This window comes from Bactrocera oleae, chromosome 5, assembly GCF_042242935.1.
Source record: "Bactrocera oleae isolate idBacOlea1 chromosome 5, idBacOlea1, whole genome shotgun sequence".
In the NCBI taxonomy this organism is placed as follows: Eukaryota; Metazoa; Arthropoda; class Insecta; order Diptera; family Tephritidae; genus Bactrocera; species Bactrocera oleae.
The window spans coordinates 43,203,117-43,227,433 of record NC_091539.1 but is presented as its reverse complement, the minus strand read 5'-3'; the positions used below and the strand labels follow the sequence as shown (position 1 = coordinate 43,227,433).

The window sequence follows — 24,317 nt, the reverse complement described above, 5'->3', positions numbered from 1 at the left end:
TGGATTTTTATCTAGATGAAAAATATACATATAACTTCTGGTTGCTTTTTGTTTTGATTTTGCAGCCATTTTTTTTTTAAAGTGCGTCACTACTAATTCCCTTAATTGCGAACTTTTCTGAGAACAAACACCGTGACATGTCGGCGCATTTATGTAGTAGTTGACAAACAGTGCTTTTCAGCACACAATTGTTATTGGAAAATACCGCAGAAATGCTGCAAATGGTGAGATAATTAAATTTTATGCCACGCTAAATGTGTTAAACACTTTTGAACGAATTGGAGCCATTACCATAATGAGAAAATTACATTCATTACGTATCAAGGCCGCTAGTATAGCTACATGTACGATTGTAAATATGTATGCTAACACATACAGGGCACATTAAGAGCAGGGAACAACACGAAGAATATGTTTATAAAAACAACTAGAATGTTATAATAATATTTATCAAAATAGAAAAATTATAAATATTACTGATGATTTGCTGTTAGCTTTTGCAAAATTAATTTTTCGAAAATATATATTTTATTTTATTTTGTATTGTGAATAAGTAAATCGCCGATGTTATTACTATTACTTCCTTAAAAATTCAGCCACGCCATCCCCTTCGTTTTTCCGAACTCAGATCGCCCGTAAATTATTTTTCCCTTAATATTTGTCATTTTATCTTTTTCTTCCGATGGGTTTCAACCTAATATGATTTTTTTTTATCACTTTTAAAGGCTTCTGCACTGGTCTAAAATGTTTTCTGCTTAAACCAAATTAACAAAATGCCTGTCATGCAAGCTGTGCTTTGTTTACAGCCGAAATCAAAATACATAAAGCACAAAATTGGAAAAAAATTAATATAATATATTTAATTTTTAGGCTCTTTGATTAACATTATAAGGAAACTAGAAAAAACGTTAACTGCGGTTGCACTGAAACTATAATACACTTCACTAAAATTCCATACAAACACTTGATTCCGATCGTCCGTTTGTATGGCAGCTATATGCTGTAGTGATTCGATCTGAATAATTTCTATGTAGTTTGTAGAGTTGCCTTGGACAATAAACCATGCCAAATTTGGTGAAGATATCGTCTCAAATGAAAAAGTTTTCCATACAAGGACATGACATCGAACGTTCAGTTTGTGAGCGATTCCGATGGCGGTTCGCGTACAATTATATGCAGACAAATGGGCATAGCTAAATTTACTCAGCTCGTTTTGTTGATCATTTATATATATATTTTATAGGGTCTCCGACAATTCCTTCTGGGTTTTACAAAGTTTGTGGCAAACCTAATATGAACTGTTCAGGGTATAAATATTTAATGTCCTTTCGATCCAAAGGCAAGCACTTGTGAAATCGCAATATTTAAAATGAGTAAAACAGCTCATCAGTTCACTGCACTATTGTCTTTACCTAATTAATGCCACAAACTCGTACTTCTCGTACTTGTACTAACAAATATAATAATATTTTCTTTCTACGCAGAATCTCGGAGAATCCACGTGAGTACAAAAAGATCTGGATCGATGGCGGCATTCACGCACGCGAGTGGATCAGTCCGGCAACAGTTACTTTTATACTTTATCAGATATTGTTAAAATGGGGGGAGCAACCAGCTTATATAAAGGAACGCACCTGGTACTTTATGCCCGTTGTGAATCCAGATGGCTACGTCTACAGTCGCAATGTGAATAGATTGTGGCGTAAGAATCGGTCACGTAACTCAGATTCAAATTGTTTTGGTGTCGATTTGAATCGTAATTTCAATATTAATTGGAATGGACGCGGCTCGTCGACAAATCCGTGTAGTGACACATATCGTGGCACAATAGCCGCCTCTGAATTGGAAACGAAGGCGGTGGAGAATTTCCTGTTACGACGCAAACATAACCTAGAAGCTTATTTGACCTATCACAGTTACGGTCAACTCATTGTCCATCCGTGGGCATACAAAGCGGCGAAGGTGAAGAATTCTGCCGCGTTGCAACGCGTTGGCCAAACGGCTGCACAGCGCATTCTCAGTAAGACCGGCTCAGTATATCGCAGTGATGTGACGTATGCACTTTTGGGTATTGCCGGTGGCGGTTCGGATGATTGGGCGCGCGCAGCTTGTGATGTCGAATATGTTTATACCGTGGAGTTGCGTGATACCGGCGACTATGGTTTTCAACTACCGCCGTCGCAGATACGCGGCACTGCCGAGGAGGGCCTGATCGTTGTGGAAACTGTAGCTCAGGCTATTAAACTTTAATCTAATTTATTTCTTTATAAGTATTTCTGTATATATGTGAGGGCATGTGTGTGTGATGTGTGCGTGAATGTTTTAAAGAAAAAAAACTAAATATATACAGACAAATTTAACAATAAGCTATATGCATATATACTACATTATATATGCGTTTAAAAGAAACAATAAAAATCCATACGATTGATAAACGTAGAACCTTTTAAATAAATAATTATACAAGAAGGTCAGTGTCTCTGCGAAAACAACTTTCAAGTTGAAACGGCGAAAGCTTATCACGAAAAATTGCAAAGCCGATGAGCTCACAAAAAAGGGCAACTAGCTCCTGCGCGCCAGTACACCGTACTATTGGGTCTTAACGAGATTCATCTTGGCGCAATAGTAGCAGTTCTTACTTGATGTTCTCCAATAGGCATTCATGTAGTAACACAAAACATGTTGTTGGACGCAAATTATCGAAGTTCTATAGAGGAACGGAAGGTGGAATTATACAGGCATTGCCTAGCTTTTACAAGACTCAGGTTGAAACAACTTGGCAGTCATACTTTCAGCCAACCACTTAAAATAGTCGTAATTGATATTAGTCGCCTCAACTATCTACCAGTCTACATGCAGTACATCACCTGGTGGATCATTTCTGGTTCAAAAATCGCACAGCCATAAACAGTTCAATATGCATTGGTCTTGATTTGAATCGAAATTTTGGCATTTATTGTCGTTTTCAGAATCAAAAATCGCAAAAATAACCTTAAAACATATTTAATATTCTATTGAGTTAATTTTCTAGGCTTGGGAGGAGTCACATCGCCTTTGTAATCTCTAGATAAATTAAATAAAAGCAGTAATCGGCAAGATTCATGAGTTTAAGCAAAATTATTATGTTTTAGGTAGTCTAAGTGGCTTCTCGAGTGATTGGGTTAGCAATAAGTGTGACGTGATTAATTCTAACCCTAAAATTTTAGGCGTCACATTGGACCGTCTGTGCTCCTTCACTCCTCACACGACCGCAATAACTGCCTAGGTACAGAGCCGCAACAAATCAATGAGGCCCCGCATGATACTAACCACCTCTTTGCATGCCCAACAACTCATCTAACACCCTTTTCCCTATGGTCCGACCAAGTCGAAACAGCCCGTTTCTTGGGCCTCCCGTTAGATGACCTCGACGACAACCAAACTATCACTTACCATCCAAGCGGGGACTAGATAACCGTTACAACAACAACGTGATTTATTCTTATACCATCGAGTTATGTGATAGTGGTGAATACAGCTTAGACGTTAATTAGCGCTATTAAGGAGGGAACGCTTGTTGTAAAAGCTATTTCTAATGCCATTAGGAATTGATAGTTTAATATTTAATAGTAAACACATATATTTCATGTGGCATTAAATATTATAAAAGTATGCACTTCTTTAAATATGAAAATTCTGCGAATATAATTTAATTTAATATAACTATATGTCATGTCAGAAAAATTCAATAAACACACAAATTTAGATGTGTATATCAGCAATAAAAAAATCTTTTCACATGCACTCGTATTTATAGACCTAATTGAGTTTCAGTTAAAAGGCGTTTAAATGTACACACATACACTCAACGATTTGCCGCTTCATTAGGCGTTTGAGGATGTGCTTGCGTAAAGGCGCCCCGAACTCACCGTGTCGGTGTCATCGTCGTCGCCGTTTAGCAACGCCATTGTAGTAACATCGGCATCAGTGGACATCATGGTTTGCATATCCTTCGGTGTAGACTCTTCAGAGATGACAGACACCGATGGTAAATTGTCGACAAAAGCGTCAAAGCGTTGGTTTCCAATCGGCGTGGCGGCAGTTGGTGTCTGTGGCGTGTTTGTAGCTGTAAGTGTAGCATCTGCCGTTGCAAGTACACTGTATTCCAATCCGTTTTTTTGTGATTTCATTTTTTCTTTATGTGTACAATTACCGTTTGTCAGTCTTGTATGCGGCACAGTTTGCATTTGCTTCTGCGTTGGACTAACATTTTCGATACGTTTTGTATACTTGCTATTTAACTTGATATTTTGTGTGGCAACTGGGGATTGTTGAATTTGTTCATGTACTGCAGAATTTGGTTGTGGTTGATTCAGTTGATTACTTTTTGATTTGTTGCCTCCACTTACTTTAAGTTGTTTACATGGCGCTGCCCTGTCCGTGCATCCGAAGATTGACTGTTGCATTAGGAGTTCAGCTTCACGCAAAATTTCGTCGACACTACGGGTGTCTGAATTATCTGCCAATCGACTCACTTCTTGAAAAATACTTTCTGTGTCTGCCTCAGTGCAACATTCTTGTTCCCTTGCTAAAAACTCCAATATAGAGCTGCTGGTAAAATCGTCGCAATCGACTGTAATGGGCGATGAAGAGGTTGATGGAGATTCCGAGGAACAAACCACGGAGTTGGCGGTTGTGCCTCTCATACTGATGCCACTGTTTAGACTATTGCAATTGCTATTGAGCATTTGTACAGTGGGTGTGGTTTTTTTGTGATTTTCAATTTTTTTGAGCTGCTGTGTAGGCAGGGCATTTTGTTGAGTCAACACTTTGGACATAATTTATTTAAAAGCTTCCGTAAGTAAAATTTTGTACAATATTGTAATTGAAGCACTAAAGCACAACAAAATTCAAATTGGGCCAGAAAGAGGAAAAAGTTTATTCGAAATTCAATTAATTTACGTCTACAGAAAACCGAACTTCAAGTTACCTACATAAAACTTTTCACTCAACTTTTTTTACACATGCTGATATTTTGAACAGAACACTTTTTAACGTTTGCACACAACACTTCCACCATAAGAAAACATAATATTAAGTATTTCCAATTATTTTGACAAAAATACCAGCTATTTTTTAACACAGTCTTCGCGCAAAGAACATTCACAACCGAATGCTTAGAGACAATTTCGTATAAACACCCATACGAAGGAATACCCGAGTAGCAGTAAAACACTTGTCCTGTGTCCTACGAAATCTTGTTTGTATTTTGTCAATTATCCTTTCGACGATTCAATTTTTTGACTTTGTTATATTTATTTGTTTTGTTATTGGTGTTGTTGGGATACAAACCGTAGCGACGCTTGCCACTCGTTTATAAAATGATGAATTACCATTAAACGAAGTCGAATCGGTTTACAGGGTTGCAGCTTTAATCTCGTAATAACACGAAATTTTAAATTCAATTTATAAGAGATGTTTTGCTTTTTCGTCGAATTTGTATTTATATCAGAAATTTGTTTAAATTGTGTTTAAAAAATCATCAATATGGATAATCCATCTGATAAAATATTTGTGACAGTAACAGCTCTTCTTACGAAAATTACCAATTGGTTTTATTAAACTCTGATATCATTTAATGCTTAATGCCATTTACAACACTACTGGTGATATTTTCCTTCACCGCAACCCTATAAAATGTCATGTTTTTCTTTTGACAGATCTGTTGGAAAAGGTGTTATTAGTGATTTATTAAGTTCTTATTGATATAAAAATACAATTTATTAATAAAAGTTGTAATAATTTTCTCAAACTCATATATAAATAATCTGCAATCATGCTGTATCTCGAAGATTATCTGGAAAGTAAGTTTATTAACGCAATCAGAATTAAAGGCCACGGTGTGCTCTGATGAGCCAGCAAAACAAATTTAGAGGTTATGGATTTACCAAATTTTGTTTATTTTGATGTGTTTTGTTTATATTTTGATTTTTGTTTGTACTGCACCCGCAACATTGGTAAACAATAAATAGTAATATTCTTACTAAAATTTTTACAAATCTAGTGATCGAGCACTTGCCACAGGAGCTTCGAGACCGATTTACAGAGATGCGTGAATTGGATTTAACAGTGCAGAGTAATAACTATTATTTGTTTATGCATTTATTAGAGAACTCAAAATATTATTTTTCCACAGATAGCATGGATTCTTTGGAGAAAAAAACTCGTACATTTTTCCAACAATGCAAACGTGGAGAATTACAAAACGAACCTGCGGATTCAGAGTTTCAAAATCTTCGTAAAGAATACTACAAAGTATTGGAAGACGCTGATGAAAAAGTAAACATTGCCACACAAATACATGATTTGGTGGAGCGTTATCTACGCCGATTGGACAGTGAACTATTCAAGTTTAAGTGTGAACTGGAAGCCGATAATAATGGTATAACAGAAATACTAGAAAAGCGTTCGTTAGAGTTAGATGGTGGTTCAAGTGCAGCCACGGCATTGATAAATGTAATTGGTGTTACACAAAAAGAGAATAGATATTATGGATCGATCGCGACAGCGGCAACAACAAATAGTCATGGCATACTGGGGGTGCCAAGCAGTAACATAAGTGGTTTATCACTTTCGACTACACCAACTACAACCACAAAGGATCGATATCGTACGCCCAAACCGGAAAAACGCAGGGATAGTACAACAAATTTGGCGCTTCTACCGGAGAAACGTCCAAATTTAGGAAACAGTTTAACACCTAATACGCCACCGGTTGCCGTAGTTCGTCCTATAACACCAGGTATAAGTACGCATGCAGTGCTAAATACCGCGGGCGCATCTGTGGCTACTGCAGGCAATCCCACTGCTGTTGCTTATAATTTACAACAATTAGGAGGATCTGCATCGAACGCGATCGCTGCAGCTGCCAGTCAAGCCATAGTGGCAACACAACAAATGCCTCAAGGTCGCCGTACGGCTAGCCTTAAGGCCAGTTATGAGGCAATACATGGCGCTGGTGGTGGGCCACCGGAATTTTGGATCAGTCGTGATATTGCAAATGCTGCAAGCGCAGCTGCGCAGACAACGCTCCAATCTACAGGGGTTGAGAAAAAACAGAAAAAGTGTGTAATATATATATTTGAAAAGCAAAAAATTTTCACTTAAATACACGTTCATTTCAGAAAAATAAATGCCAACAGTATTACGCATACTAATAGCGCTGGTAGCAGCAGTGCTCCTTCATCTGCCATATCGCTGGCATCATCGTCGTCCTCTGTGAGTGTAGACTCTGTAGACATGCTGCCGTCTTCGTCTAATTTAGCAACTGTTGGTAGTCTTGGTGTGCCCGCAATTGGTTTGTCCACAATAGGAGTGGGCGCGGCTTCTACATCTGCCGCAGCAGCCACGAATCGTGCCAGCTCGGTTGCATCTTCGATCTCATCAAACACTCTTACGCCTGCCACTAACATAAGTATTAATGAAAACGGTCTAGTGGTGGAACAAACGCCTGAGGGTGAATGGTCATACGATCCAAATGAACCACGTTACTGTACTTGTAATCAAGTTTCATATGGTGACATGGTCGCTTGTGATAACGATGCTTGCCCATACGAATGGTTCCATTACCCATGTGTGGGTATTACACAACCACCAAAAGGCAAGTGGTATTGTCCTAAATGTACAGCATCTATGCGCCGGCGTGGGAATAGGAAAAACTAATTATGCTGAAATTGAAAAGTTTGTTTCTAAACCACAACTCAATTCAAAGTTTGCCAATTGAGAAAGTTATGGTATATATACATATTATATTGAAATGAACTATTCAATGTTGTTAGCGCACTTGGAATCAAATTAATAAAATTTCATTAGCCATCGTATACATCGTTTGCTTTATTTAAAAAAAATGGATCGTACTGTTTGTTGCAAACTGCTCTTTTTATGGAAGTGTTTATTCTTTACCCTTATTTTTTGGTATTATAGAATAGTCTGTTTAATTACTCTCGTGTGTAACATGTGCCGTATATGTTATATGTATTATACTGATCATATAAACGTACAGAACACGTACTTGAGTGGGAAGAAAATAAAAATTTATAAATTGCGCGGGCGGCCAAAGCATCCACTCAAAACGATATATTTTCCACATTTTCTTTCTCAATTGTTGTAAAGACTCCTCAATAGAATGGCCCTCCATGTAACCTAACGTTGTGAAAAAAACAGTTAAGTACACTGGTGAACAAATCACCTCATCTAGCACAATTTTCATCATCACGGTCTTCAAATTTGTAGCTTGAAAACGTTTATCAAGATATATGTACCAGTGATGACACACAACACCGCTACAGAGACCAGCAACACACATGCTGAACGTACGCCTAGCACTCCACTCCTTACGTTTACCCGAATACTTTTCGTAGCTTTGGTCTATGATGTCCGCAACTCCACTTAATATAAATGATATTCCTGTGTTCGTGTAAAACAAATATTTCTTGCCAAAAGCGATTCTGGCGAGCCGATAGAAAAAAGACATAAACGGATTTTCCAATTTGTTTTACTCGCACGTAAATATTCTCTCAAATTGAATAACATAATGAAAACTTTTTGAGAAGACATTTAATTTTTATCGTTTTCTCGTACGCACATAAGGTGATACACAGCTGTCTTCTTTCTTTTTTTAAATTATTGTACAAAGCGCTAGTTCCTTGATGCCTTTCTGTAAAAAATATTTATTTTGGTCTTTTATAAAACATAAAAGTGTACAGTTAATAATATGTAGAGAAAAGCTCGAACATGTTACAAATCCACTGAGAATTTTCACAGCTCACGATTGCTTAAAGTGCCTCATTTGCTTAGTATAAACATTTATATTGTCACATATGATTTCAATAAAAATGTTTATCTGATGAACATTTCATTATGTGTACATACATAAAAGCACAGATGGGTTGTTTAATCATTGTTTTTCACTTGCGATGTATAAACGTCATAGCCCAAACTTATGATGTTATCGTAGAATACACGATACCGTGTGGGCAGCCAATAGAAGTTTACAAATTGTGCCGGTGGCCAGACCATCCATTCAGCCGCATACAGTTTCCAAGCCTTTTGCTTCATCTCTAGCCAAGTGTCCTCAATCGATTTGTCTTCTAGTGCGCCCATTGTCATGAAAAAGGCGGATATGTAAATTGGTGAACAAATAAATTGATCTAAAACAATTTTCTGCATAACTACGCGTATTGTGCGACCTGGCATGCGTCGATCTAGGAACTTATACCAATAGTGACAGATTACGCCAACACCCACACCGGAAATGCCCATATTAGTAGTACGTGTTCTGTCCCATTCCTTTAAATCGCCGCTATACATTTCGTAATGTTGTTCTAACAGATCGCCTGCTGTACTTAGGCTCAACGAAATGCCGACATTGGTAATAAGTAAGAATTTATTACTAAACGCTCGTTTGTGTATTTCACGGAAGAAATTCATGGACTTTAACGCTACGCTCCGTATTGCAAGGACTGCAGTAGGTGCCATTGAAAGTGGTTTTGATGTTGTTCTTTTTTGTGCGACCTTCAATTTTATTGAAATTATATAAACCCAAATAATTCGGCAATTATGGTAATATTATTTTGGTTGTGTGTTGTGTTTTTGTTTTTGTTTCAATATATATGTTAATCTTTCTCTGTTGCTGGTGTGTCGAAAATTCAGTTAAAAGAACACAAGTACCTTTAGGGCGCTGCGCACTTGCGCCCTAAAATCCTCAGCACCACGTCTAGTAAATTAAAATCCGGATCAAAACGCCAAGACCACCGATCACAAATATCAAAAAGGAAAAAAGCAACAACTACACAACACGTGCCAATAAGACTTTTTTCGGTAGACAGCAATAGATGTAAGCAATGAACACTGCCACCTTTATTTAATAAACAAGAAACAGCTGTTTTCCTGTTCGTCAAAAAGTTGTGGTGCCGTATGTAAACGGTTAAATGCGTAAACAAAGTGTAATTTCACAAGATGGATATATCGAGAAACATAAAATTTTCGGATACGTGTATTATGCTACAGAGAATAAAAAAGGCTACAAATCAAGCGTCAAAAGAAAAGCTAATACGTCGCTATTACGATTCATTTCAAAAGTTTCGGCAAATATTCCGTGATAGAGTGGGACTCACTGCAGCAGATCCGGAGGTAACTACTTATATGCCAACATTTGTTTACTTTAAGCTTGTTTTTTTTATTATGTAGGAGGGTGGTACCAGTTTCTTTTGCATCCTTAGATGTTTAATACCCCGCGAGGATATGTCTCGTAAAGCATATGGACTCCAAATAACAACGCTTGGTTGTGTATATACAGAAGTGTTACAACTAAATAAAGATTGTATGTGTGCTATTCGCATTTCTAATATTTTAACTGCTATAAAAGATTGTAATATATTCAACTAGCCAGCGATGCACAGCGTTTACAAGCGCGCACATATAACGGTCCTGGCAATGATTATGGAGACATCTTGTACACAGTGTTGATGCCTCGATGCAATAATGACCTTAGTGAACTATCGCTTTATGATGTGCATCAAATGTTAGATACTATAGCAGAGGGTGATCGCCAAGGTGATAATTTGATTAATGACACTTCTTTACTTACCGCTTGCTTCGCTTGTAGATACGAAAAAGATATTAACCAGCCTAGCAGAGGTAGCATCGGCTCAAGAGCAAATTTGGTTCATACGTTTACTGCTAAAGAACATGCATCTGGGAATAGGTGAACAACGCATTTTCACGCTCATGCATCCCCAAGCAAGAGATCTCCATAGACGTTGCTCAAATTTAAAACGTGTGTGCTGTTTGGTGGCAAACAACCAAATAAGTAATGAATCTATAACAGAACAACCAAACGAAACTAAAAATGCTAACAACACATTCAACCTAAATAACATCGTACAACCCTTTCAACATATACAAGCTATGTTATGCGAAATGTTTCATGGCAGCTTAGAGCAATTAATGGCTGAGGACGTGCTTTATTTGGAGACAAAAATGGATGGTGAACGTTTTCAACTGCATTACGCCAATGAGCATTTCAAATATATTTCACGTAATGGCATTGATTACACGGCTAGTTTCGGTGAAGACTTCATGACCGGAAAGTTGACACCATTACTTCAACCACTATTACCAAATAATTTACAATCAATAATCCTCGATGGTGAAATGATGGTCTACGATATGCAGCAAAAATGCTATCGTGACAAAGGCGAAAATACAGACGTCAAGCATTTGGATAACAGACTAAATTGGAGACCTTGCTTCGTGGTCTATGACGTGCTCTATTTAAACGGTAGCAGCCTTCTGGAAATGCCCTACGTGCAGAGATGGCAAAAAGTCGTTGAACTTATTAGCACAGAGCAATCTGGTATATTGCAAATAATGCGTCCAATCAAATTAACAACAGCAGCACAGTTCCAAGAGCTTTTTCAGCAAGCACTAAATGCGCAGGCGGAAGGGGTAGTGCTGAAAAAACAAAACTCCATTTACAAACCAGGCATACGCAATGGTGGTGGTTGGTACAAAATAAAAGCTGATGTAATTTGGAAAATATAATTATTTTCTTTATTTGTATGTCGTAACATTTTTCTTTCTTTATAACAGTACATTACTGGCTTGACCACAGAATTTGATTTGCTAGTCATAGGTGGTTTCTACAATAGAGCGCGCACTTTCATACAATCCTTTTTGCTTGGCGTACTCAAGTACAACGCCGAAACACAGTACGAAGTTTATAGCGTGGGCAAAGTAGACAATAGAACACGCCAGAGGGCAACGTTGAATGATGCACTCAAACAATATTGGCAGGATTGTAAACGAGAGCCACCACCTTGTTGGTATCATTACAAGCAAAGCAGTGCTGAAGGCAGGCCCGATGTGTGGATTGAACCAAATAAATCAGTCATACTGCAAATCAGGGCCACCGATTTAGCGCCTTCGTCAGCTTTCGCTTTGTCTAAGTCATTGCATTTTCCGCGCGTTGAAATGTGGCGCAACGACAAACTGTGGCACGAGTGTCTCTCGTTGCATGATTACATGGCAATGATACAGGTGCGTATGCTTTGCTATTACAACAATAAAACATATAAAGTATGATTTCTATACTTAGGGGGAAAGAGGTATCAAAAAAATCCACAAGCGACATGTGGAGTTAAGTGATTTGACATTGCCACAAAAGAAGCGTAAATTAACTGCGGCAGAGCGGCGCAAATTGGGCGTTTTATCATATGAACGCCGTTTTAATCCAGATGAGGTAAAAAAACAGTACAATACACTCATAGGCAATTGCTAACAAAATTTGCATCACAGGTAGAACAATACTCAAATTTGTTCGAGGGCTTCTCTTTCTGCATACTGAGCGCAAGTTTGAAAACCGGTTACACGCCTGAGGCACTCAAAGCATTGGTGGTCACCAATGGCGGCAAAATAGTCGAGAATCCCATACAGGACTCTAAATGCATATCGGTGGCGGGTGATATAACATTTCGGGTGGAGACTTTGTGCAAATCGCGTCGTTACAATATTGCCAAACTAAGCTGGCTGGTGCACACCTGTGATAAGCAAGAGTTGGAACTAACTCCAATTGACATGATTTGCATAACCAACGAGCTGGAATCCGAATTCCGCAAAATATTTGATAAATACGGTGATTCATACACAGAGTGCACGAATGCTGACCAATTAATTAGGGTGCTGGAGGGCATAAAAATTGAAGACGTAAGTATTAATCGGTCCACATCTGGTTTTTTGAACTTTATTTTTGAAATTTGCTTATTTTAAGATCGCTGTCGCGGAGCCATCATCCGCCGACTTAGAAGAACTTGAAACGATGTTATTTGATGAATCCGTCGATTATTTTACAAATTGTAATGCTGTATTCTTTAGCATAGATAAGCAAACGGAATTGGCGAAATTAATTTTCCAGTATTTTGGCGGCAAGTGCTTTGAAGTAAATGTGTGCAACTTTCAAAGTATTAAATATGTACTGGTCAATATAAATATAATTGATAAAGTTAAATTGAAAGCGTGGATTTCAAAGCACTTCAAAGATTATTTGGGCAACCTTTATGTCGTTAACATTGCCTGGATATTACATTCACAACGCGCCAAAAGGAAACTTGATATACTTGAATATATGTGGAACGAAATTTAATTTTAGATAATCAATATTGTATATGTGTTTGTGCAAGTTGCAAAGCTGTTGTTGAATTTTTGTAGTGTATTATTGTAAATTTTTTCAAAAGTTGCAAATTTAGTTCTTTATTATACACGTTTGTATTACAAGTTTTTGAAAATATGTCTTCTATTGTTTTATATGCCAATTATTTTTAATTAAAATTTATAGTCAAAAGTCTAACAATTTAGAAAATCACTAATATTTATAATTATTAAGTGACAATATTCACTGCTATTAAAATACATACATATATGCTATATAATTTAATTTTTCTATATATGTATGTAGAAACATATTAATTTTTTAAGGTCCAACTGTGGATTAAGGCAAGCTGTACGCAGACACAATATTGTCACAATATTCTAAAAACATTTAAAAGCAGAAATAAAAACAAGAAAAAACCTCAGTTGATTTCAATCGGTCAGTTTGTATGGCATTTTTCTGATCCGATCCAATCCGATCTAAACAATTTCTTCGGAGTTTACACCTCTTGCCTTTAGCGATAATCCATGCCAAATTTCTTGACGACATCTTTTCAAATAAAAAAGTTTTCCATACAAGCGCTTGATTCCGATCGTTCCGATGAGCAGCTTCTTGAGAAAAAAGGACGTGTACCAAATTTCAGATCGATATCTCAAACGGGTTCGGGTATATACAGACGGACAGCTCGTCATGCTGATTATTTACATATGTATATAATTTGTCGGGTCTCTGTCGTGGCCTGTTCAGGTTATATAGTAAAAATAAATAAAAAGCTCTTTTATAAACTCGAAAAAATACAACAAACCATACTGATAAATTTACATATAAATTAAATGACAAATTAAATAAAACAAACAAATTCTATTCAGTTTATTAAAGATTTGGCTGTTATATTCATACATATATGTGCATATGTATAATGAGTTATGTACATACACACATAAGTATGTACCTTCTGCTCAAATATAAACGAGACTGGCTCAATAAAACAAAAACGGTTAATTATTCTTCAATATTTATTTTATCCCCTTCAAAATAGTCACCATTAGAGGCGATACACATATGCCACCTTTTTTTCCAATCTTCATAACACTTCTGGTAGGCCGCTTTATGAATTTTGAAAATATTATCCGAAAATTTGAAGTTGACCCGGCAAATAGTTTTGGAGATATGAGAATATTTGTAAACAAATTTTAACTTGGTGTAATCTACTCCTAAAAATTTATACGCGATTTCTCGAAACACTTTTTTCAGAGTCGCTGAGGAAAAACCTTCGAAATAGCTGAACCGATCGGCTTTTTATATATATTTGTTAGGTAATGATCGAAGGAATAAGATTTTTGATAACAATTTCGAATTTTAAAGCCACTCCGAAGTGTAAATTTTTTCACCAAAAATTACTTTTTTGGTAAGCCATTTTGTCAAATATTCAAATTTTAACTAGTCCTTCAATTATCAGCTGTATTCATCTATTGTAATAATATTTTCTTTTAGGTTTGTAGCCAGAGAATCCAAAACTTCTCAAAATGAATCACCGATTATTAAAATACAATAATTTTTGTAAATGTATATCATTTTTATTTGTTTTTTTAAGAAAATGTCTTTCTGACATGCAAGTGGATATAAGCCCATAAAGAATACTGCCGAGTTGACAGTCCTTCTTTGGATATAAAACCGAGTCCGTTCGGGTTACGTAGACTAGATTGTCGTGTTAACAAATGAATTGGAAAACCGTGGCAAGAGAAAAAATTACCTATTGTCCCATATACGAGCCTCACAAGCCTCAATGTTTGTAAATGATCTTGATGAAAATTTTAAATTTCTATAAATATGATTTAGCTTATACTAAATCATTGATTCACTCCTTCGAGCTGTATATAATATTTCCAAGTCCTAGATGCTTTTTAATTAAAGCAAAGTCCTTTTTAAAACTTTTGCCATCGATATTATAAACTTAAAAAATCACGTTTTGATCCCAACAGCATTGTTTTCCTTTATTGTATCCGAATTTATAAAGTTATATTTTATCATCTGACGGAAGTTAATCAAGACAGTTTTTCGACGTAGTTAATTAGTGGATCTAATAAGAAATTATAGCGGTCCTCAATGATGGATAAATGTGAGTTTAGTTCCCTGTAGTTTGCAGAACGCAATCTGTTTGGATTCTATCATGAAACTCTAGCTCTCCACGTCCTGTTGGCGGGAAGGTAGTTGACAAGGTGTTATGCGAATTTTTCAAGTAAGGAGCCATAAGCACACAAGCCTTTATTGGCGACGTTTAAGTGACATAAAGTTATATGTATACACTAATGTTAATGTGATACTTTGTTGGGAGCTGGTATTGAGTTACGGTGCTTTGTGCGCCTCGGGTGATTTACGATCCAGATGCAACATGTAGACAACATTAAGCAGCATTACAACATTAGCGGAAGGTCGCTTTCTTATATACCTTAAAGAGAGAGAACGTCTTAAGATCACTCTGGCTAATATGTGATTGACAGCTAATAGGGATGAAATTTGAATTGACTTTTAAGCTCACAGGCAGCAGAAAGATTTCACAGAAGTATTTTATTGATAATTTCACTGTTCACCGAACAAAAGAAGGTACTGACCCTTACAAAAATGCAGCTACATTTTCAAAATAATAATTCTTAAGTTCAAGCTGGAAAAATCTATCGATTGTCGAGGAGATTGACTAAAGACGATATTGAAAAATTTCGCGAAAATAAATTCCTAGAAGTATTACATACATATGTATGTTGGGTATATCACGACTAGAACGACATGGTTCACTTAATACTTGAATTAGTTATTGAACTCGGCCAAATTTTATAGATATATTGTGATAATCTACTTCGTACGTGTTATGTAAAATTATGAGCAAATATATAATTATATGTTTTATACAGAATATATTAATTTTTGGTTCGATCCACCTTTTACTTATACTGCTTTTTTCATTATTGGGGCTATTTGTGTTCTTTGGCCTCATAAGATATTTTTCAGAGAAGTTTGGCTAAAATGTTATATTTTTAAATTGTTGTGGTTCGATTTAGAATCTTCAAATTTACCACATTGACCGACCTACTCTCGACCAATTCCTAGCAGCCAGTTCTTCGTTACCGGAATTGAACCGGATTTTATCCGGCCAAGGGCTGTTATTTCGGCGATCTAACCCTGTTTGGATCGGCAAGTGCTACCTACTCTGGAACAACGTTTGCAAATCGTGCAAATTTATTACCAACGTTTACTCTAGTGAATATTGCGAATCCTCAGAGACGCCGTAAGTGCATACCGAAGACCCTATTGCTGGTGTGGGGCAGAGTATCGAAGAAGATCCAAATCAGTCCACCCGCCATCGCGCCCAGCAATTGAAGCTGTGTCCATCCCCTTAATGGAAGCCATTGTTGAGACTTTTTTTCAAAAATGAAGACGGCCATAAAGTAATAGTCAACTTAAAACGCAAGACAATTTTTGGTGGGGTTATGTGATGTTGCTTATCTCTGCAGATAAGCCCGAGGCGATTGACGCCTTGGAAGAGAATATTCGGAGCGTTATTGCTAACATACGACCCCAATTTTTGCAAAAGGGATCCAAAATTGGGCCTTTCGGCTAGAACTTATTCGAGCCAGCCGCGGTGTTCACTTGCGTTCGTTTTTAAAACATAATGGCAAACCCTTATCTTTATAATAAAGCTAAATTCTTGGCCAAAATATTAAATTATATGCATTTCATTTCTTCTTGAAAACCACATGTTCAAAAAAGAAAACATACCCTCCATAAGTACTAGGGTTCGCACTGAATTTAACTATTTATAAGAAACCTGTTGTGAAGTTTGTAATCAACCAGTTACAATATAGCATTCGAAAACATTTTGCAATATATTTTATTATACCATATATAGTTCAATCCGGTTCATTCGTTGTAACAAGCATGAATTCTATCTCTAGAAATATACTACAAAAAACCGTTAAGCTAACAAAATTAGAATGTTAACAAAATGACGTTGTGGCATAAAAATAAACTAAAATTTAGTTATTATTTAAATTTCGTGCTTGTCCTTCTGTAATTTTTTCTTTCAATTAATTATACATTAATTGACAAGTTTACGAATATTACAAGCTCACATATACATACATATGCATGTATATTCATTTACACACTTATGGCTATTATCATCTTCATGGAATACAAATTCTTACCTATACTGAATTAAAAAAACAAAAATGGCTTGGTACAAAAACTATACAATTCGGGGATCTTTTTAAAACTAGAACTGGTACATATGCATACATACATATATGTATGTTTATGTATATACATATGTAGTATTGGCATAATTTATATAAGAAACTAAAAACAGGTTACTTTCGAAACATCGTCTAGACCTAAATGATTTTGAAGAGCAAAAAGTTCAATGTGCTTTAACATCATCTTCCCTGTTGTTTGACTAAATAAGCTTAAAGAAAAATAATTTATTGCAAAACTAGAAAACGCATACAAATTTCAATTTGTGTTTATTTTTAACAGAATTTTTTTTAATAACACTTGCAGCTAAAGTATCTACTTCTTTAACAGCTAAGTGGAATGTGTTAAACATCTCATCGATGTTATTTGTTGTCAAAGATGGTGAATCGAACTGAATAAAACACGGAAATATAACAAAGAGCAATTATATATGTTTTTTGCTAAAATCTGCTGAGTAATCGAACAAAGCGTCGAATTCGAATACCGTTTCTGCGCATTTTTCAATAATGTGATTCTTAATTATCGAAAGTGTTGGCTTGTAGAGCTTTGATAACTCTGATTGCATAATGCATCATATATTTAAGAGAACGGATAAACCTTGTGTTACTCAAAAGACCACAATCGTATATAGATTCAGTTCCAGTGGCGTCGGAAAAGACACTAACTTGTCAGCCTACCAGCTAGATAAGCAAATAGCAAGCAAAGTATAATGTTCCCGGAACCGTTCACATCACGCTTAGATAGATTACGTTAATGTCGGAAATAGCAACAACTGTCATTGCTTTGATTGAATTTGTTAGAAACGGAAACCTTTCAAATCGTTGGAGATGTTGAAATATGCATCGTTCACATGTCGCCATTTTTAAAACGTTCGAAGAACATTTGAAGGCTATAGTGCCAGAGGCTGCTAGTAATACCCTTATAATTGTTCTGTAGAACTGCTACTCTACGAGAATATCATAATATTTAAATTGAAATTGTTAAACAATTAATTATCTGTTTGGTGTAGCGAAGTATTGTAATGTAATAAAATAAAATTTTCATTAATTCATTTCAAGGAATAATTTTATATTAACCTTATTCTAAAACCAATATTTTAGCATTCTCATTTGAATAAGCTTCTTATTAGATATTTTGGGAGAAAAATCATAGATTCAAATAATACATTGAAATACAATAGTTTTCAAAGTTTTACTAAAGGTATAAGAAAAGAATATTTTCTCTCGCGTTTTTTTTTTCGTTGCTTTCAGAAAATACAGTTTGGGGCCTTCCGCTGTATCTAGTATCTAGTACAAATTATAATATCGTATATATGTTTATACTATACGCAATGCTATAGGTATAGGTGGACCTACAATGATAAATATTCATAACTGTTCAAAGCTTAGCTCCAAGGATCCAGGGATTAAATGCACTATAGATATACATGCATTTTCCTGGAAATATACCAATATATGATATAGGGATCTGTTCTGAACAATTTTTTCGGAGAATACATTGTTGCCTTAAGCAATAAATCATGCCTAATTTCGTGAAGATACGCCGTCAAATAAAAAAGTTTGATTCCGATTGTTCAATTTGTATGGCATCTATATGCTATAGTGGTCTGATATCGGCCGTTCCGACAAATGAGCAGCTTCGTAATAAGAAAAGGACAGGTGCAAAATTTTCGATCGATATCTCACAAACTGAGGGACTAGTTTGCGTATATACAGACAAAGGGACCTGGCTAAATCAACTCAGCTCATCATGTTGACCATTTATATATATTTTTTATAGGGTATCCGACGTTTTCTTCTGGGTGTTACAAACTTCGTGGCAAACTAAATATACCCTGTTCAGGGTATAAATATAAATATTTCATATAGTCTATATCAATATTTATATAAATAAATATCGCTTTTTATCTCAAATATAAATTGGAGAAACGAAACGAAAGTACCAAAATTTTTACGAGCGTTACACCAATTTCATCGCCTGGTGGCGTTCTTAAGGGGTTACATCGGTTTCACGGCTTTAAAAAACAAAAATTTTTTATTATCTTATTTAATTATATAACATCTCTAGAATATTGTCCTAAGTTCTCAAGTTAATACCAGTAAAAGTTTTGGAGATACAGCTTTGAAAAGCGCTCTAGGTCAGCTATATAGTCACTTAATATTTTAAACGCGTGTCTCTCGAAACTGTGTTCGCCAAGTCGGTTGTCAAGGTTTCTCACGAACTACTTAACCGATCTTGATGAAATTTTATACAGGTGCTTCAGATAAAATTTGACCAAAATTTTCATTTTGTTGGAAAAAGGTCTGGCAAAATTCCAATTTGAACTTTTTTTCCTTCGTTCAAGCACGAGTTTACGGTCTTGACTAAAATATATATATTTTTTTTCATTTAGATGATCCTGTCAGAAGTTATGCTGACCACGCGCACGCATCTTTTCTTCGAGGGGTCACCGAAAATTACGTTACAATGGCGGAGTTTTAATTTTTTTTTTTTGAAAATCTCAGAAATTATTATTTAAATGTATATCTTTAAGAAAGCAAAAAGTTTGAATTAAACAAATAATTTTTTATATAGAAAAAAAATTATTGAAAATAGGCCTTTTTTTACCCGACTAAACCCATGTAACCCCTTAAACAAAGCATTCGTATTGAAGTAACAGAAATCTCATTCGAGACAAGTGCAACGCTATTTCATGACCCAAAATTGGACCATACCATATCACATTTCGGTCAAATTTTTCCAAACAATTCGAAGCAGTCAATGAAAATCGGTATCATAGGATATTGATTCATTACGCCTGCTGTAAATTCAAAAATAGTTACTGAATTCAGAATCTTCAATTCTTAATTCTTATCTAAGCTTTGACGAAATTACTTATGTTAATGACCCTTTATAGAGTTTTGTGAATAATATTTCGACTGGTGAGTGTAACTCCTCATCTTTCTTGTACCTTTTGAAATGCAGCGAACTTAACAAGAGCTTATATATTTCCACAACTTATTTAGTTTTCAATAAACTAGAAATGTCATTATTTGGTGTAGGTCAACACTTAAATTTACAAAATTCGGCTTACATAAAAATCAATAAAACAAAAGATACACACTTAAGTTATGTAGATATGCAGCCGGTTCTCAATTCAATTAAAACAAAAACAAATCAAAAAATTACTCGTATGCTAATTAACCGCCAACATACATACATAAACGCTCGCATAGACTGACAGTTTCAAAAACGTCGAGCGCCCGTCGCAACAAGTTTTACATACAAATTTGCTCTGCGGCACTTGGCGCAAAAACGATTACAGAATAGACAAAGCGCTAGCGGCTAGCCGTTAATGCTGTGATTGTGACTGTGGCTGTCGCCATCCGCTTGCAGCTCGCTTGTGTCGCGTGCAAAGGTGCTTCACAGCCATCATTGTTAGCCATTATTAATCTAGATGGGATGTTGCCTGCTGACTGCAGTGACCATAAGTGGCTTTAAGGAAAAAACCAACGTTTAAAACAAATATGATAGTGACTTACTGGTTGATACGCAAAGTCTAAAAACATAACTACACACATACAAACATAAGTACGTGTTTGAGAAAAAATGCCGAGTACGAACGGTTAGAATTATGTGAAATGGCGTGTGGCTATTGCCGATCGAAGACGAGCGCGTTTCGTCGTTTTGGGTATGGCTTACATAGATAGAAGTCGATGTAGAAGATCAGAGTGGACACCGAGGGCATATAAAAGCTTCTGTTTAAGTTAACAACTAGTTTCGTTTCAATCGACGGGAGGAATTGTGTAGTTGCTTATAAGTGCGCCAAAGAGCCGTTGAGCAAACAACAGATTTGATAATATTTAAAATACAAAATTTTAAGAAAAAATTACAAAACAATAAAAACAAATTTCAATACAATCAAACATCGATTTGCAGTGTCGCGTTTACTTCGAATTTTATAGAAAATGTATAAATTTGTTTTTGTTGCCATCGTGGCTTTGGCAGCCCTGCAGATCCAGCAGAATGATGCATTCATCATTGTTTCGAAAAGTATGGAAAATGTTTTTAATTGAAAAAACAAATTGTGCTTCAGATATCCTGTGTATGAGAAGTGACATCAATCCGATAATAATTTTCGAACTTCACGCAATACAAATTTTGAAAATGTGTAGATTTTTAAAATGAAATACTAGGAAAAGTTTCTACGGAAATTACGTAATCAACGACAAATATTTCATCTCACTGAAACTTTTCTGAAGTGTATTATTAAAAACTAATTTTAGGTGGTTTTTGGATAAAAAAAAATAATCAAAATTCAATATAAACACAATTGTTAAAAACAAACAGTGAAATTAATGCCAATAAATCAGAACTTTTTTGGCAAACTGATTTTAATTTTGTTCAATGATTTTTTATAGTAAATAATAATTAAAATTAATTGAAAGTGAGATGAATGAATAACGAAGTATTTTTCAGTTTGTAACAAAAATTAAAAAGTTGAAAAGTAATAAAAAAATATTTTTTTTTTCAAATAAATATGTATTAGAAATCAAAAATATGAAAAACGTATATTTAAAATATTTTAAAATTAGTAAATATTTTGCTAATAAAATAAAAAAATGAGAAAGAATAATTTTTCTTTTTAAATAAATACTGACAATCAAAAATTATCAAAAAATTATGTTTATAAGATATTAAAAACAGTTTTTATTTTTCAGACTAAAAATTATCAGAATTATGAAAACATTTATTTTCAAACTTGTTTATCATTAATTATTTTTTCTAAAGAATTTACAGATTTTTAATAAAATATTATGTTTACAACTATTGACAAAAAAAGCGAATTGAAAATTATATTAAGTTTTACAATTTAATATCTGTGGCAGCATGTAAAAATTTAAAAATTCACAGTAATGTGAAATTGTTTGTTTTCGTTTTTGAAGTCCTAGTTTAGCTAAAGAGAATAAAGCCTACTCGTAAATATCTACATTTAAATCTAACGTGTTTCCCTTTTTTTCAAACATTTTTAGGTATTAGTGCAGCCCCAGCCCCTGCAGCACCCGCCTTGGACCCTAATGCGCTCATACAGGGTATAACCAATGCCGTGACAGCTAAGATCCAAACTGTTACGCAAGTGGTTGGCAGTTTGGTGCAGGCCAAGACGAATCTTAAGCAGAGTTTGTTAAAGAACGTATTGAACACTGTTAGCAGCGTCAAGCCAGTTTATATTACTAAAACCATTCGTATACCCATTTGGGTGAAAGCTCCAGCTGCTTCCGTTACCACCACATCTGCAGCCCCGTCGGAGCCCGTGGCAACTACGACTTCCCAATCGGCTGGTTACTCCTACGCCCATAGACACCGTCACTAAAGCTCCACATAAATGCATACAAATATTAGTACTTAAGTTGGTACCTAAGTAGAGTGCTATACAAAGATTTAATATCTACAAAGTTAAAATTACAAATATACGAAATATTTTACGATTGTATTTGTATAAATATGAATTTTACGATTATTGCAAATAAAACTTAAGTTTTTTTAGTTAACTTTGTTGTTTATTTATGTAGAGAATTCACCCTAGACAGTACTTATATCGCCTATCGCTACTTTTGGCATTAATCAGAACCTGCTGGCCTACTTAGCTAAGCAATAGACAAGCCATATAAGATGGGGAAGGTATAAAAATCGCTCCTCAGATCACTTGTGATAAGCCTTCCCCTTGCTTTGGGTCACCTTGATCAATGAATTATTACTTCTCCCCGACAAGGAGAACTTTAAGGTCTTCTGCTATGCGGACTAATGGTTCTGTGATCGACAATTCCAACGGCGAAATCTACATATTCATCGACGGATCAGAGGGTGAAATAGGAACAGAATCCTTACACAGAAAGTAGCTTCAAACTAAATGACTATAATTCAGTCTTTTAAGACGAAATTGTGGGCATAACAGTAGGTGTCGGGTGGGCGCTAACCAGCAAGTCCATAAACATTCTAGTGGATAGCCAAAAGGCAATTACAGCTATGGCACCTACCCTTCAGGAAATGGGAAAAGTAGATACGGCTGAATGCAGAGCATTCACGGATAATGATGAGATGCTGGAACATAATCTATTCGAATGCGTAACTTTCAGCCGGATGGGATATATTCCACAGCTCTCAATGCTCCAACTTAAGAGACATTGGGCAGCTGGGGTGGAAAAAAATCAGGTTTTTTACCAAATACACTGATTTGTTCGGTATGGCTTAATTTGGTTATCACCCGGGAGCACAGTGGGCCTAATGCTTATGCGCTTCCCTTTTCAACCAAACAAATTAACAGTAATAATATGGCTTAAAATAATATGAGAATATGTATGTATATAGCAACTCGAAAACTAAATCATTTCCTAATTTAGGATCAGAATAAGAAATATACTTATTTAGATAAAATGTCGGATTTTTTCAAAACTGATGATTTGGTATCATTTCGGACGCTATGAGTGACTGTTTTGATTACAAAATATATTTCGACTTTCACACTTCTTTATTTAATTTAAAAAATATATTGTTGTCCAAGGTATATGGCAACAGTTAAACACTATTACCGATTTAATTCCATTGATTGAACATCTGAAACTGAAGGCTTCTTAACAACTCTGACTAAGTGACAGGCCATTATGATTTTATTGTCTACATTTTACGAAGATGCCAATATCGAGAAAGCGGATACGAAGGTTAGAACAGAATATAAGAAATGCCCATGTAAAGGGTGTAATAGCTTCGGCGCAGCCAAAGTTAACGTTTTTTCTTGTTAAGTTGAGTGGATAGACCATTCTTTAATTTCAGGCTTGCCTTATTCGTATTCTATTTTGAATAAATGGATTAGCTTTGATTAATTTTTATTAAAACTAAGAAAGCT

At 35.4% G+C, this 24,317-nt stretch overlaps 6 protein-coding genes across 8 annotated transcripts in view; 4 read left to right on the top strand and 2 right to left on the bottom strand.

Moving 5' to 3' along the window:
• Positions 1-2,442, top strand: part of LOC118681454 (uncharacterized) — a 49,260-nt gene extending 46,818 nt beyond the window's left edge. Inside the window, exon 11 of the mRNA XM_036366152.2 lies at positions 1,485-2,442. Within this exon, the coding sequence (XP_036222045.2) occupies positions 1,485-2,250 (766 nt within the window). The 3' untranslated portion in view covers positions 2,251-2,442. The remainder of the gene's footprint in view (positions 1-1,484) is intronic.
• LOC106627915 (serine-rich adhesin for platelets) overlaps positions 1-5,344 on the bottom strand; it is a 70,610-nt gene extending 65,266 nt beyond the window's left edge. For all 3 annotated transcript variants that reach the window (XR_001331175.3, XR_004977193.2, XM_070110267.1), the window contains exon 1: positions 3,909-5,344. Coding sequence is in view for 1 of the 3 variants with exons in the window: in XM_070110267.1 (XP_069966368.1) it covers positions 3,909-4,817 (909 nt within the window). In the remaining 2 variants the exon portion in view is untranslated. The remainder of the gene's footprint in view (positions 1-3,908) is intronic.
• Positions 5,345-5,681: 337 nt separating this feature from the next.
• Positions 5,682-7,859, top strand: Ing3 (Inhibitor of growth family, member 3). The gene is made up of 4 exons (XM_014248218.3): positions 5,682-5,843; positions 6,044-6,115; positions 6,176-7,103; positions 7,164-7,859. Exons 1-4 carry the CDS (start codon positions 5,816-5,818, stop codon positions 7,699-7,701), a joined length of 1,566 nt encoding a protein of 521 aa, XP_014103693.2. The 5' UTR covers positions 5,682-5,815; the 3' UTR covers positions 7,702-7,859.
• An 825-nt stretch (positions 7,860-8,684) lies between these two features.
• Positions 8,685-9,832, bottom strand: LOC106627932 (mpv17-like protein 2). Its single transcript, XM_014248266.3, has 2 exons — positions 9,709-9,832; positions 8,685-9,552 (listed from the first exon to the last, which is right to left on the bottom strand). The coding sequence occupies exon 2, from the start codon at positions 9,514-9,516 to the stop codon at positions 8,932-8,934; it is 585 nt and encodes a 194-aa protein (XP_014103741.2). The 5' UTR covers positions 9,517-9,552; positions 9,709-9,832; the 3' UTR covers positions 8,685-8,931.
• Positions 9,833-9,913: 81 nt separating this feature from the next.
• Positions 9,914-13,610, top strand: DNAlig4 (DNA ligase 4). Its single transcript, XM_014248207.3, has 8 exons — positions 9,914-10,170; positions 10,228-10,360; positions 10,426-10,593; positions 10,646-11,565; positions 11,632-12,078; positions 12,137-12,280; positions 12,337-12,744; positions 12,809-13,610. Exons 1-8 carry the CDS (start codon positions 9,997-9,999, stop codon positions 13,178-13,180), a joined length of 2,766 nt encoding a protein of 921 aa, XP_014103682.2. The 5' UTR covers positions 9,914-9,996; the 3' UTR covers positions 13,181-13,610.
• Positions 13,611-21,184: 7,574 nt separating this feature from the next.
• Positions 21,185-22,965, top strand: LOC106627911 (uncharacterized). The gene is made up of 2 exons (XM_014248229.3): positions 21,185-21,466; positions 22,447-22,965. The coding sequence occupies exons 1-2, from the start codon at positions 21,382-21,384 to the stop codon at positions 22,785-22,787; spliced, it is 426 nt and encodes a 141-aa protein (XP_014103704.2). The 5' UTR covers positions 21,185-21,381; the 3' UTR covers positions 22,788-22,965.
• The last annotated feature ends 1,352 nt before the right edge of the window (positions 22,966-24,317 follow it).